The 15,981-nt window shown below is 36.2% G+C and overlaps 1 protein-coding gene across 4 annotated transcripts; it reads right to left on the bottom strand.

Annotated features, from left to right (window-relative positions):
• Positions 1 to 1,182: 1,182 nt before the first annotated feature.
• On the bottom strand, positions 1,183 to 14,603 carry LOC106176331 (serine/threonine-protein kinase SIK3). Of its 4 annotated transcripts, none has more exons than XM_013558668.2 (15): positions 14,428 to 14,603; positions 11,500 to 11,616; positions 10,161 to 10,224; positions 9,507 to 9,668; positions 8,686 to 8,810; positions 8,019 to 8,142; positions 7,233 to 7,462; positions 6,811 to 6,970; positions 6,594 to 6,715; positions 5,831 to 6,131; positions 5,157 to 5,299; positions 4,573 to 4,676; positions 4,148 to 4,293; positions 3,644 to 3,843; positions 1,183 to 3,268 (listed from the first exon to the last, which is right to left on the bottom strand). In XM_013558668.2, the coding sequence occupies exons 1-15, from the start codon at positions 14,560 to 14,562 to the stop codon at positions 1,670 to 1,672; spliced, it is 3,732 nt and encodes a 1,243-aa protein (XP_013414122.1). In that variant the 5' UTR covers positions 14,563 to 14,603; the 3' UTR covers positions 1,183 to 1,669. The 4 variants fall into 4 exon arrangements, with proteins under 4 accessions (XP_013414122.1, XP_086873939.1, XP_086873940.1 ...); XM_087017813.1 differs by having other exon boundaries at positions 4,163 to 4,293; XM_087017814.1 differs by lacking the exons at positions 8,019 to 8,142; positions 8,686 to 8,810.
• Between the last annotated feature and the right edge of the window lie 1,378 nt (positions 14,604 to 15,981).

The raw sequence follows: 15,981 nt of genomic DNA, 5'->3' as shown, positions 1-15,981 counted from the left end.
CAATGACAGAACCAATTAAATCCATAGTAAAATACTTTTTTATCCAAAGGAATCTTCTTAAAATACTGTCAAAATAAAGACATAGAGGGATTTTTTTTAATGAAACCAAGTTTTGTAACAGATAAGCAAGACATGATTATGCCTTGTTTAAAAAACTTGAACTTAAGACGTTGTGAAAATTGAGATAAAGAACAGAGGCTCATTAAAGCAATGCACTTGCATCACAAGGATCAAAGTAAAAAAAAAAAAAAAAACTGAGCAAAAGAATCAAATTTGATGCATTTTTAGAATTAATCGCAAAAGAGTTGGTACCGAATGTCAAGAAAAAAGTACCAAAAACTGGTTTGATAAAAGGGTTTTGAATCAATATTTACCCCCTATGCCTTCAACAACTGAGCAAGTCTATTTTCAATCCTACAACAGCAGAATTCAGATTTGAATTTTTCCTTCCTCAAAAGATAATTTTAGAAATCCCCAAGGGAGAGGATGCTTTATGTCAAACATTGTTCATTCTGCCTTGGAACCCCAAGCCCGTGTTAATATCCATCCAACGGTGCAATGCATTTTCTGTATTATTACCACTAGTAGCACCAAATGAGTCAAGTATTTGATTAAATATCACATAGTTACTGAAAATAAATGAATACAACAGACAACACATACAGCCAGTTAGAATAATAGGTGTTGAGGGTGATCTAATGCAAAAATGATGGCAGTGCAAAATATTATAATATACGAAAGTGAGTCTTAAATACTAATATTATGTATAATACATTGCTGTTGATGTCCAGGACTACCCGCAGCTGTTTCATTAAGACATGGATAAAAGAAAAACAAACAGCAGACAATGCAAAAATATGTAAAAATTAAAAATAGGTCATCTTGGCCTCATTTTGGAACAGACTTGCACTGCCATCTATAGATGGCCAGTGTCGTCTGCCCTCATAAATGAGGTGGCTTACTTATCTGCACATTAAATGCAAAATTATGCACGAACTTTTTCACACTCTCCTTTTTTACCAAAAAGTAAAGTTACAAAGATCTTTTTCCACCAAAACTATTTTTTTCCTCAAACATTTTTGATTCTATAATTTTTTCATTTTAAGGTGACAAAAATCATGTTATCAGTCCTTTATATCATCCAAACCATCTATAACAACAGTTTGCTATCAGTTGATGAGATTTGCTGAATAATTTAATATACCTTCTCAGAATACCAAAATTGGTAACTCATCTGTGACATACGAAAACCAAAAGTACAATTTCTACATCTACAACCATAGTAAGGCTGCATAACTTAAATATTACATTCATACCGAGTCAACACTATTCCGATAACTAGGCAATTACAATATTAATACCATACTTGTACAATATATGTACCACATTAAATAGACAGAATATGAATACTGCAATTGTACAATAAAAAGTACCACGGTATGTTGTACAAGGTGTGCCACAATTATCAATACCATATGGGGACCAAAGGAGTACATTAATGGCAATGTAAGTGTACCACATGGTGACCATTTAGATAGCATAACATGATGATAATGAGTTACAATGACTTGTATATATATATTTTTATATATATAAATTGATATATATATAAAACGCTTCACATGGCATGAGGCAAAAAAAGAAAGAAAATGGACAGCTACAGGGGATCTCAAAGATCCATGCCTGCTAATAGCTCGTTGCACAGTTTCTTGTACTGCCATTGGTCGCCTGAAATTTTGCGAAATCGCAGCCCATTGATGGCGCCACTGCAGCACACCTCCATCTCCATCTGAACATCACAGTTTTTGAGTTGAAATAAATTGTCCGAGAACTGATATGCAATTTCAGCCCCCTTCGTATCCAGTGTCCTTTTCACTTCCGATAAAATCTCACTTAATGCTTTTTTGGAGGTTAAATTCATTGCTAAAGCGAACTTGAAGTCCTGTGACATGTCGCTCAGACTGTTACGAAGATTCATTCCCTCGACACTGGTGGATGCTGGGAGCTCGCTAGGCGAGCCAAGTTTGAGAAAGTTCTGTGAAAGCGTGAGCTCCCCTGTGCTACTGGAGAGGCTGTGGATATTTGACGAGGCATTTGGGTCAAAGAGGGATGTGAGTTGCATGTAAGGTGGAATGTGATGTTGCTGCTGATGTTGCTGTTGCTGTTGTTGTTGATGGATTCTCTGGGCCTGTATCAGTGCATCTCTGGTGTTCTGAACGGTGTGGTACCGCCGGTGATGGCGGACGCCTCCACCGCCAACACCACTGTGACTTGGTGATCGTGGACTGACTTCACCCATACTGGGTGACCTTGGTTCGCCACCCTCTCCCCCTCCCCTCGCCAAGCCAGCATGGTAGTTATGGTTCACATTAAACAGGCCCATCATGGGCATTGTGGAGTTGAGAGGGGAGGCGGTGTAATCATGATAGGACGGAGTAGGTTCAGAGGTCGGAGAGACTGACGTCAAGTTCATACCAGGATACGTGGTCATCATGGAGTACCCAGGACCCCCCACAGGGCGGCCCCCCACAGAGTTTCTATACTGGCTCTCTGTGGTGTAAGCTGGTGATGATATTACATGACTTGCTGGCATGCCACTTGAGTCATCTGTGCCACTGGTCTCGTCACTGAGGCCCGACACCACGGGAGTCACATGCCCCAAAGTGTCCGTTATACTGATTTGTGGATTGAGAGAAAAATTTTGCCGTCGTCGCTGTAGCACTTGGGTCTGCTCTTCTTCCATCTCAACCTCTCCATTGTTCCCTTCCTCATTAGCGTCGGTGTCTTCTTTGATCATCTGTAAGTTCTTTGGCGGTGGGCTTGTTCGTTGTTGTGGTTGGGGAGAAACCATATGGAAAGATTGTGGGGTATTTTCAGTTTTATGATGAAGAGAATTATAGGCAGGTGGACTGGATCTATTGCGATCCATCAAATGAAAGCTCGGTGAGGGAACTGGCGGTGGACTACCTGTTTGATACTGCTGGAGGTGCAGGCGCTGCATGTATAAACTTGCTGCCTGGACGTCCGCCTGCATGTCATGGCCTGTAGGTGTTAGCGGTGGTGGGGGCGGAGAGGGATGCACGCCACGTTGTTGCTGCTGTAATCTGTGTAGTTGTTGCAGTTCTACCTGACTTTCTGGAGATGTGGTATGCATGCTCTGTTGCGGTTGTTGATGATGTTGATGTTGTTGTTGTTGTTGTAGTCGGTGGAGAGCGTGTTGTTGCTGAAGCTCAGCCTGGTTCACCGGAGAAGTGTTGCCCACTGTTTTCTAATCAAATGATAAACATTTGGTAAATATATCTTGTCAAAATTTCCCAGTTTTGTTATGACATCCTTACTCATTTTATCACCATTTTTGCACGATCAAGGTTTCAAATAATTAAAATAAACAGACACCTATTACCAGTATTTTTTCCCTGAAGTCTTTTATTTCAGGTGGACACCAATCTGGATGAATATTTTATAACTTAAAACTATAATTTTTCAACTTAATTTACTTAATCAATTTTTTGTGATTTTCCATTATTATCATAACTTCTATTATTATTATCATTATAAATATTATTAATATTACAATTGTTAAAATTATTATTACTGTTGCTATTGTAATACTACCTGCATGATACTTTTTCGTAACTTTTACCTGTAATTTCTGATGTTCTTGCTGCAACTGTTTCAGACTGTTTTGTGACCTCTGTTGCTCCCGGAGAGTCTGTTTGTACAGGTTCTCAAGGTGGACTTGGTACTTATGTATACTGGCTAGCCCGTCACTGGCACGCCGCACCGGGGAGAAACGCTCATTTGGCAGATGGAGAGAATTCACATCTTTGAAAGAGTCCCGACCTGTGAACAAAAAAAGCAGTTGGTAAAATAAAGTTTCTAAAGGATCTCAAAGCATTTTTACAGAGAATTCCACATGCATGTTAGCATATTTGTTTACTTCGCCTTATTAAAAATAACTTCTTTTAGGAGAAAAAGTGAAAAAATTGATTAAAATGCATTGATCTACCCTTAAAAAATATAAAATGTTGAAGAGGACAGATAAAACACCTGTCTGAAATAAATTAAGGAAGAAAAATATAGCGTGGGTCAAGAGCACAGTGGTCGCAGACAAAGAGCAGACGACAACTTTAAACCACAGACTTACTGGGTAATCTCTCACCAGGGGTCAGCATGCCTCCACGCCGCCCTCTAATTGGATGAAGAGCCAGCTGCTCCTGCAGCTCCTCAGGGACTTCATGTACGGCACTCGCCATGGCCAGCGTGTGGCGCTTGCCCCTCGTTTGAAGATACCTGCAAGGAAAAAAGGAGCCAAATATGAGTAAATACATCCATAATTTACCAATGATTATTACACAATAAAGACACTTTAAAACTAATAAGTAAATACATTTCAAAATTATAAAACAATTTATTTCAAAGGCACAATATTTTTTTTAAAATTCTTTTTCCCTTCAATTTCATCTTAAATGATTTTCATCTTTCATCCTCTGATTTTAAGAATTACATAAATGAATAAATGTTTATGTAAACTTCACCTGCTTCAAATGAATGTTAATTTTGGCTTTTTACCTGGAAACATCCTCATCGTCAGGCTCATTGTCAGACGTCTGACCTTCCTCCAGTGTGACAGGTGTCTGTATGGATGGCGACGGCAGCGTGTGACCCGGAGACAGCTGAAAATATTGAGTCTGTTATCAGACAACTGCGAGAAACTTATAAAACCTTATAAGACCTTACAAAATATGTCTGAGAAAAAGAGAGGTAAGGGAAAAGTCCATGCCGCCATCTCCCCCCCCCCCCAACCACCCCTGAGCTACCCCTAAACTAAACTAAGCAGTGTTCAAGGGGTTAAACTCCCTAAAAGCAGGTACATCGAGTACAATGATAAATCTGATATTCTGCCTCTTTTACCCTGAACATTTGAAAAAAATATGTAAAACAGAATAAGTACATTTCTAGGCTTTTTCATCACAAATGTGCCTGTGAAATACAGCACAGGTGCTAAGTTTGCTTATGCCCTGGTTTGGCAAGCCTTTTGATACAAACCAAAATCAACCTACTGCAGATCCTGAGAGTTCAACTCCCTTACTGTTACCTAGGCTAGATATTCAAGATGGCAGTGGCAGCTGTGAATTAAAACCAACATGACTTACCATCCCCACTCCTTCATGGCTCCCAGTCTGTTGGGTTTGACTTCCTCTTCCTCCATAGACCTGCTGCTGCTGGAAATACTGTGAGAACAGCTGGATATTTGCCCCACCATCCGAGGCCCTTCTTCCCCAGTGTGCTGGCATTCCTAGGACGAGAATAACAAAAATATTGATAATGACAAGTATTGATACTGTTAAAACAGAAAAAAATACCCTGAGGGTGTCTTCACAATGAAACTATCATACTAAGCAGTTTGAACTAACTCCAGGTGGACTCTTGCTGAATGCAATCTTTGTATGGATATAGCTATAACAATTATAAGAAAAATAATAAATATATATAACAACAATTAAGAATGTGTTGAATAATGTCAAAGATAAACTGATTTAGCTTTTCAGGGTAAGTTGGAAGTTGTTTTATGATGTCATTATATATCAAAATGAGATACAGACTTTTATGATGTCACAAGTAGTAATAGTGGAGTTACATGTCACAGAAGTTGACAGTTTGTATCATTCTCAAAAAGTGAGACTTTGTGAATGATGTCACAATGCTGAAGACAGTAGTAAGTCACAACAAATGCCACTGCTGATGATGTCACAATGAGGGAGAGAGTTATATGATGTCACAACAATTGAGACTGTTGATTATGATGTCACAACAACATCCTGCCTACCTCCACTGAGAACAGAAGGGGGTTTCAGTAGATGGGGATCCTTCTCCATAAAGTTCTGTGGTGAGAAATTCTGTACTGGTGGCAAGTTTTGCGGCAGGTTGATGTGAGGCAGGAAACTAGTCGGCGTAAAGGTGGGCAGCTGTGGTAATGCTGTGATTGGCTGATGATGAGCAAGGCGCACACGCATGTCTTCTGGTGGCTCGTGACGCGGGTCCCCTACACCCACTGTGTGGCGCCGCATGGCTAGGTAGCGTGCCAGAGCCTCAGGGGACGGTTCTTCTCCATCACTGTCAGAATCCGACTGAAAACACAGGGGGTGGCTTGCTTCAGATAATGTTTAACTAAGTTTTCTCTTTCTTCTTTCTTTTTAAACAAATCACTCATGAGCCATAAGCTTTTGATTAACAATCATTCTGCTGGTCAAAGGGAAAAATGAGGCAGCTAAATGGTATGCATAATACCAGTTTCCATCATAAAGACATTTTATGCTAAGAGCAAAATAGATGACAAAAGGAGAATGTTTGGTTGAAAACTAAAATTTAGTTGAGATTTATCTTGTTAAAGCCCTTTTACTAGTCACAACACAATTTAATTACCTGATTACTTTTAACAACCACCTTTCAATTTAACTTTTACATACTTCATGCATTATTTAGTATTTCTTTCTTGCAGCTTTTAATCTTTCATTTTACTGTGCAATCCAACTGTTCACAGGTGCAAAAATAATAAATAAATAAATATATAGATAAATAAATAAACCTACCAACGGCAAACAAGCTGGATTCTGTCCAAAGAAAGGCATTTGCTGCGGGACCGGACTGATGTGGGGCGATACTGATGTATTGGTATTTTTGTCATTTTCCACAGGGACTTCAACACGCTCCACTGGAAGACAAATTCAAAGAGTTAATATCATAATTATCATGTTCAACTGATAAGACAAAACTATAGAGTGAATATTTAGATTTTTTTTTACTTACCTACTCCTGTAGTAATACTAGAGCGCCTTTCTGTCCGCGTGGCAATAGGCAGGCTGTCAGGCACCAGTGAGTTGCTGGCTTTGTTGTGGTGGCGTTTTAGTTTGTCATGAAGTAAGTGGTAGATTGCACTGTTATGGTCATAGCACTTGCCTTGGACTGACTGAAATGCCATAAATAGTCATTTTAAAACATCAGCTCAATATCAAACTCTTTTACCAGTTTATACACATCTGCACCACATAATAAATAGGCAGTGCACAATAGACATATACTCAAAAACTGAGAACTGGCAATATAATATAATATACTTAAAAATCACCACAAACCAGTTTTTCATCTCTATACACATAATTATAATATTAAATGCTGCATATTAAATGCTCACATCAATATTTACAGTATGGCATGAACTCCATCCTCACCTGTAATACTGTTTCTCTACTTATATGTAAACTCTCCATTTGCTGCAGGACTTGTTCGTTGAGACCTTCATCCTCTAGGCCCTCGTCTTCGCACATGTAATCTTTCCGCGTCGCATCAAAGATGACATCCTCGTCACCGAGCTTCATCCACTTGTGCTCCATGATTTGCGACATGTTATACCTTTTATTTGCATCTACTCTCAGCATCCCTCTGATCAGATGCTCACATTCTAAAACATGGAAATGCATAATCGCATGCAAATAATATGTATTATATAGCTTGCAAAGTCTTATATTACTTGTCTACAAAGCCTGCAAAAAAATGTTCATCTTTTCCAATTCCCACATTAAAATGATAAAATACCACAATTAAAAGAACCTGATGTTGATATTTATGTTTATAATTTACAAGAAGACTGTGGCCTTCTAAATGTCTAACCAGACATTTAGAACTGAAATATTAAATTAGAAATGGTATGAAACATAGAATCCAAATGCAGGAACAGGTCTAGTAACAATGCTGGAGTGGGATAAAATTGCTTTTTTTTAAAGAATAATTTGATTTGGTGCAAAATCAGGATACCTTTAACTTTCTAGGCCCCCTTATATGTACAAAAAGGAAGAACTCCTCCAAATTAAAAACATAAGACACCTGCTCCTAAATCAGCTTCATCATATCAAGTGACCTCATTATATTACATTATCCATCCTTGTATTTAAAATACAATTCACATAAAATTATCAAAAAGAAAAACAAGTGCTCACAGTTCTAGTAGACTACTATACCTGTGGACATGAAGAAGGGAATACGAAATTGGCCGGCCAGGACCCGTGCCCGTAAACTTTGCAGTGTGCTCCCGTCAAAGGGCAAAGCCCCACACACTAACACGTAGAGGACCACACCCAGACTCTGATAATTAGAAAATGTTGCCACTTAGAAGAAAGTTTTTGCTAAGTTTGTGCAAGTACAATTACGTATTGATACAAAGAGTGATATGGTTGCAATACAGTAAAAATAAAATAAATAAATAAAATTAAAAATTAAAAAAGAAATAGAAAAAAAGGTTTCATTTTTTTTAAATTGAAGATGATAAATCAAAAAAAAATAAATAAATAAATAAATAAATAAAACAAAGAATACTGTTTTTGAATTTAAAACAGTGTCTATTTTTAATTCAAGTAAACCCTTCACATTCAACACAGAGTACCATTTACCAGAAATACTGACAGATCAAAAAAGCGTTACAAGTTTACCTTCCATGAACTCGACTTCCCCTCTACATGATTTTAACAATACATATTTGATCATTTATCAACCAATATTTTTAACCTCAGAACTAATTAAAACCAGTATTAGCTTTTTGTAATGTGAATTTCCATAATTCAACTTTCACACCTTTGAGGATAATTTCAATAGCTTTTTTTTAATCAACAGTGTATTGGCTATGCTTACCCATATATCTACTTTTGGAGCATTATATTCTTTGCCTTCAAATAATTCTGGGGCAGCATAAGGGGGACTACCACAACAAGTCTTCAGAAGGGCACCTGCTTGGAAATGATTGCTAAAGCCAAAGTCTACAAAGAAAATTACAATAACTGATAAATCATTTTTTTAATTCTCCCATAAGAGATTGATATAAGAGACTGTTGCATGGAGGAATTAGCTACAACTTAGATACAGTCAAAATGGAGACCACAAAAGTTGCCTGATGAAAGATGCATTGCAATGTAATTTTATTTACAAGACTACTTAGCAATAATCAATGGAAAAAGGAAGATTCTTGAAAATGCAAGTTACTACTGATATCACTTTGAGAACAAAAACATGCCATGAAACTGAAGCAACATATACCCTGGTATAAGAAAATGAGACACAGGTAACGGCTGCTTATGTTACGTGTACGCAAAAATATTCTACTTTCTTACGATTGATCAACTTTTCTTGGAAACCAAGTAAACACACCTTTTCAGAATGTTTTCAATGCAAGGCAGAAAATTGATCACTTTAAAAAAAATTTTTTTTTCGATGTGTTTTAGGTAAAACAGTTAATTTTATAAATTATTAATCATATCATGTGAAAAATAATTAAAGCAGAAAATAACAATGACAGTACACAAAATAGTTTTTTTTTTTTTGTCCATTTTGGCGATTTTGATTTTGGTTAAATAATTCATTAAAACTGCATTATTACCACCAACTTTTAACTACGTACTATCATTACTGTGTACCTTCAGAATATATTAAAAGGCAGAGATTACACAAGAACTGACCTGCAATCTTAATATTGAGATTAGCATCTAGGAGTAAGTTTTCAGCCTTAAGATCTCTGTGCACCACGTGATGCTTGTGGCAGTAAGCCACCGCAGCTACTATCTGCTTGAATCTTTTCCTGGCATCTTTCTCATTCATTCTTCCATGTGCTACCAGGTGATCTAAATGTGAGGGATAATAATAATAAATAAATGTATCATTAATTTTTTTAAAAGTTTAAAAACAATATAATTTTTCTGACTCACTCATATATATATATATATATATATATATATATATATATATATATATATATATATATATATATATATATATATATATATATACTATGCTCCAAACAACAGATTGCTAACTATCAACTTGATAAGAGCATAAAAAATGGGAATTTTTAAAGATGATTTGTGTTGAAAACCACATGGAAATCTTGCTTGTGCACATTTCTATGGAAAGATAAAGGCCTTCAGGGGTTTACAGGTACAAAAAAAAAAGAAGTATCAACTTTAGGGCCAAATTTTGCCAAACTGATTCTGACATTCTTGGTAAGACATTCTTGTGTGGATGTATAATTTCAACCTTTAGGTTGTCATTCTTAAATGAAAAGAAGTATATTAGCTAATGGAATTAATATAATTTTTTGCTGTAACTCTACATACCAAAGATTTCCCCTCCACTTGCATATTCCATGACTAGATAAAGCATCCTTGGCGTCTCCATAACCTACAATAACAAACATTAATGACACATGGTTTTCTAAGCAAAAAGGTTAATTTGAAATGCTGATTAACTATCTTCTCTGACACTCCACAAAACGGATTCTAAGAAGACCTTGTCAGCAGCTTGTTACACGTTTCAAATTTCCAAGGTTGCTGTAAGACACCTGATCGAATTCCTGGAAATATAATTTCCTAGAAAAATCCTTGCAGTGTCTTCAGATACAATTATGCTTTGTAATCCTACAGCATAAAAAACAGACTAAAAATTGAGTATGTCCTCTAATAGAGCACTGATCATTTCCAAATGTCTCATTTAAAAAAAAAAAATCTTTGACTAGTAGTTTTTTTTTAGATGTCAGCATGTCTTACTATTGCATAATTTGGTGAGGCAAATATAAAAACCCTGACCGGCAACATCAAGCAGTCTCTCTCTCTTTGATGCGTCATAATTTGATGAGGCAAATGTCAACCCCAGGTGAGAGGCCATATCAAACAGTATCTTAAATACTGATTGCTGAATGAGCACTTGAGGCAAATTTATCAAACCATAATGCTTGACAGTGTCAGTGTCCTATTGCTTTTGTGAGGCAAGTATTAAACCAAAGTGACAGGCAACGTCTGTGTCTCACTGCCTCTTCGGTCTGACTGTAAGGCAAAACCATGTACTCGGTTACTACTAGAATTTGGGTTCACACGTGGGCTTTTGATTCCTCTCAGGAGGAGATGGAGCTTAGGCTTTTACCAGATGAAAATGTCACACATGTGCAGCAGTACTGCACCCGTGTTTGATATTGTACGATTACTGTTTGTTGTGAATGGAAACAAAATGCCTACGGAATACCTGTCATATAAATAAACAGCATCTTATTACCTTGCAAATAAGAGAACAAACCTTTTATTGCAAATGCTGTGCTGTGCTCAATAGCATGGTTTTATTATGTACAATAAAATATATGACAGGCTAATTTCTTTCTCTGTTTTATGATAAAAACAAACAAGTTAAAATTACATTACACTTACTTCTTTTTTCCTCTTTTCATCTAATACTTATTATTCTAAATCAAGAAAACATGCAGCTAAATCTTCGCAAATCTGACAAACCTGGTGGTTTAACGGATGATTAAAAAATATCTAATTGACACATTAAGTCTTTTTGACTAGAATAAATGTACTTATTAATAAAAATAATTCCTTGTGATCTGGCTAAATTGTGATTTGCCAGCCTCAATGCATATATATTATCTTTAAAAAAATTATCAATTAATTAAATCAATTTTACCTGGTACAACCTAACAATATTTGGATGACAGAGAAGTTTCATAATCTGAATCTCCCTGAATATCTTCCTGAGGTTTTCTTCATCCAGCTGTGTTTTGTCAATGATTTTGATGGCAACCTGCAAATGATTCAGAATATATCCAAGTAAAATATGTCTACATATTTGTCTCATTAGCAATACGGAAAAATCATTGGACAAAGACATCAAAAGAAATATCAATATATCTTTGGGAACAAATATTTTTACATTAGTTGAAAAAACTATGAAAATTACCACAAATTTTTTAAAGATATTTTGATACTGTTGTATTCTGAAAAGTCATAGGTTTTATTATCAACAACTAAAATAAATTTCAAGGACAGTAACATAGCTTTGAAAAGATCAACAACTACAGAACATCTTAGAGCTCATAATTCTTTTTTTTTTTACCCATCTTACTTCTCTCAATATTTACACCAAACACCTTTTTTTTCACAAGCAGACATCTACACGTTTCTCAGAATGTCGTGCTTCCAAGAATTGCCCTGTGAGGTTTCTTCTGAGTTCTCATAATTTTTCACACAACACAAATAGGTGAAAAGGACAACTGCACTATGTACTGTGTGTCATTTACTCATATGTATGTAAAACTGAGCAATACCCAAGCCTAACTCCATTATGATATAAGTACCATGGGTTGCAGATACAGGAAAGGATCACAGGTTTTATCACATAATGTTCTCAGGAAATTACTGTTTAAAGTGATATGCTTTTGAGGAAATTATTCAGAATGCTTTTCTAAAATCTTACTCATATTACACTTCCTAATTACTAGTACTAGTACTTCTTTTTTCCTTTTATTGTAACAATACGATATCAATTTCAACTCCCAGCTGAGCTAAACAGATGTCTTTTTTTTTTAGTTTTGGTCTTAAATTTTTGAATATTGCCTGACATAGCTGGTACAAAGGACTGTTCCTCTGATCAAAATATTTTGGTGAAAAAACGTGCCAACTGTTTTATTTCATAAGTAAATTAGCACAATTGTCATATAAACATGAAACAAATTTATAGCTCTATAGATGTTATAATTACAGTGACTTATAATGGAATAATCTGAGTTTAGTAAAACAAAACTGAAAATATGAATGGGAAATACATATACGTAGTGAAGAAGAAAAAGGTATAATTGACATCTGTATCAGTATGTAAGGAAAAGAGTTGTAAATAAAATCTTTTTTTTAACAGACTTCTAGTGTAACACCAGGCAGGGTCTGACATACCTACTGGCGTTACTTGCTTACACAATGCAAGTGATTTCTGCAGTCGGGAACAACAATTTAAGTCATACTTGTCTACAAATGAAGTGACTTGCTAACAGATCACTTTCACTTGCATATATATACCGTCTAAGTTAAATTCTCCACAGAATCAAGAAAATCTGATCAAAAAGTTTCCCACTGACCTTTTTTTGTGGATTTTATGTCTATTGATATTTCAGTGTTCTCCACAATGCTCTATCTCACTGCATTACTCTATATGAACAACCCTCTATCTTTCAACTAGATACTGATACGCAGGGCGTTCTCCAGCAAGCTAGGACACCAGTTTGCTTACTTATTTAATCTTAAAAATACACAGATATTCCATTATTGCAAAATTTGTGAAAGTAAAAAGGTAAAATTTGGTCAATATCATGTGCCTCATATACTAGTATTCTATTTTAGGCATGTCGGAGTATGAAAGTTGGCAATAAAATTGACTTTACAAATGTACAATATAATATTGTGTGATGTGGCAAATATAATTATCTATTAGCCTTACAGAGATTGCTGTTTGCATTTGGCTAACTTTAGGGTTTGGCAAGCAACAATCCATATCGCCATCATATAGTCCTTGAAAAGATGCAGTTTCCCCAATACAGAGACAGTTCTTTTGGCCTTAACATATAAGAACAAGCACTCACCATTTGAACATGTAATTTTTGAGTGGGGCTATTAAGATTCTGTTTCATCCCCCTCCCACACAGTATTTAAAATAATTAGTGGGACAAGTAGGTTTTGGAGTGAGGCAACTAGATTTTCAGACTTGCTTGCCCACCGACAAGTTTCTCAAAACAGTTATTGTCAAGCCCTGCCAGTATCACATGAAACCTTCACAAAACAATGAAAATTAATAATATATTTAGGTTTTAAATATATATGCAAGTTTAAAATGACATGAAAGTACAGGAAAGAAGTTTTTCATTAAGAAAAAAAAATACTAGTACACTGAAAATTTTCTTCCTTAGCCAATGAACTGCTCTCAATCCATACACTGTGCATTTTGCTGCCTCCTAGGACTGCTCCCGAGGCAAGTGCAGCTCTGTAGTACATTTTTGTCTACATATATGATTAAGAAATTTAACAGACATGTTTGCAGAACTTGGCCTCTTCTTGACTAAAACATTTAAAAGACCAGGAGTGAGAATGAATTAAAACACTGACACTGGGGACACATAGCACTATACTTTTTTCAAATTCAAGCTGATCTCGATTTAATGATCAAAATGCATAAAGAATTTACGTTTAAAAAACTTTGGGCCGACATAGTTAATATAGTGTATTGCACCACACATGAGCACCACTCCAGTTAAATATGCATCCCTTGGTGACCTTATTGGAACAAACTCACGCTCGTGTCAAGTGTCAGAAATGAACGAAGTATGCGACAAATGCGGCTCCGATATCATTGCACCTTGAATACGTGTGCAACGTTCTTAAGTGGCGATCAAATGATCATTGAATTATCTTCTCACCACTATAACCATAACAAAATATACGTACCAGACACCGAGAGACTGAGTCTGATTCTGAAGACAGTACTGAAACCGAATCGTCAACTCAAATGAAATTACATGTGGGCCTATGGGTGTGCTTCTGTATGCCCTAGATCCAACTGGGAGCTTACCTTGGATTTGGTAATGAGATGATTGGCCAGCTTGACGACTGCAAAGTTCCCTTTCCCGATCGTTCTCTCCATCTCATAGTAACCCACCCGAACTGGCGCAACATTTTTCCTGCTTGCAACCAGCTGGTCCGCCATTTTGTTTACGCAAAATATCTTCGGAGCCTCTATTTCAGAAATAGGTCAATTTCTACAGGAGCTAGTGTGATCGAGCGCTTGTTAGCTGCAGGACGAGTGGATTGTTGGATGAAATACTGAAAACTTCAGTTGATTTTTAGTCTGAATAATACACCAAAAGTCAAGTGGTGAACGTCTCATGAAAACCTTATTTATAGTGAACACAGTGTCAAAGACACTGGTGTCAAAGGCATCACTGGTGCCGTGGAAACTGGGATCTCCTAAGCACGAAAATTCATGCGTTAGCACTCCTATTGAAGATTCTGATATGTACTGTTAGCACAGACACTACATATCAGAATCTTCAATAGGAGTGCTAACGCATGGATTTGCGTGCTAGGATCTCCTCAAATTGGATGTTTTTTGTTCAAGGACTAAAACTAAAATAGCAGTAAGCCAGGCAGGGGGCGGGAATAGAGCTCTCTCATGATGAACTGACCATTTGCTTACGTCAAATAGAAGAAAATTAATGTCATTTTGTTTATTTAAAAGCAGTATTTACAGATGTAATGAAGATAAGGGTTGTAACTTTTTGCGTAGAATGCAAAGTTGAAGATGAATTTCAGGTACATGTATCCATTCAAATTAAGATGAAGTTTCCACTGATAATTTTGTCTGTTGTTTTTAGTTCTTTTATTATTCTTCCATTGCCCTCTTATTTGTTCCCAGCTGTAATGCTTTCAAAAACATGCCAAATATATTTTTGAAAAAATTTAATGACATTATTCATGTACAAGGTTAGTGTAAACCAAGGAGCCTGTCACTCCTTGTGTAAACTAACCCCCATTTTTTAGCTAACCTTGTCAGGTGACGAAAGCAGCAGAGGCAAGCTGGTGTTAATGTTAGTTGCTAGTAATTCCTGAAACTGGGGGCATGTTGTATAGACTTAAAAGCCCTGTATGCCCCATTCGGTTTTAATCTCAGATTTTTTTTCATCTTCGGCAGGTTTTTCTGGTCAATTAGCAGTTTTGATATTCTGTACCATATGTAATTCCACTGCTTTTTTATAGCTTTGAAATTTAACATTAATGTTAATGAAGAGAGTAAAATGGATAATTATATTAATAATCCACTTTCCCTAAAAGGAACCAGTTAGAGGTTGATATTTTTGATTGCACTGATGAGACTTTTCCAACTTCTGTTGGAATTCTGTCTTTTTTGGGGTCATTCTTGAGAATCGTATACCCTGGATCCCTGGCCAATTTTCCTACTTTCTCAGTGAGAACTGTCTCATCCCTGTGATTGACATTTTAATTGATACTTTAAAAATAACTAACTCTAGAAGTACAGGTGACTGAGAGATTCAAGGAAGCATGCAGTCTATGAGAGTAGTAAAAGAATTTTGTTGATCCTGCAAATCTAGTGAAAAAGTTGGAAAAC

Source organism: Lingula anatina, chromosome 7 (assembly GCF_051362555.1).
Source record: "Lingula anatina isolate TDL-2025a chromosome 7, LinAna3.0, whole genome shotgun sequence".
NCBI lineage: Eukaryota > Metazoa > Brachiopoda > Lingulata > Lingulida > Lingulidae > Lingula > Lingula anatina.
The sequence above is the reverse complement of the archived record's forward strand: the minus strand, read 5'-3'. Positions and strand labels throughout refer to the sequence as shown.

Excerpts from the sequence above, each read along its gene's own strand:
- LOC106176331 (XM_013558668.2), bottom strand. The coding sequence starts at position 14,562 with ATGGCGGACCAGCTGGTTGCAAGCAGGAAAAATGTTGCGCCAGTTCGG. Across the intron at positions 11,617-14,427 it reads ATCTCATTACCAAATCCAAG|GTTGCCATCAAAATCATTGA; the intron begins GTAAGCTCCCAG and ends AATCATTTGCAG. Across the intron at positions 5,300-5,830 it reads CCCTTCTGTTCTCAGTGGAG|GAATGCCAGCACACTGGGGA; the intron begins GTAGGCAGGATG and ends TTCTCGTCCTAG.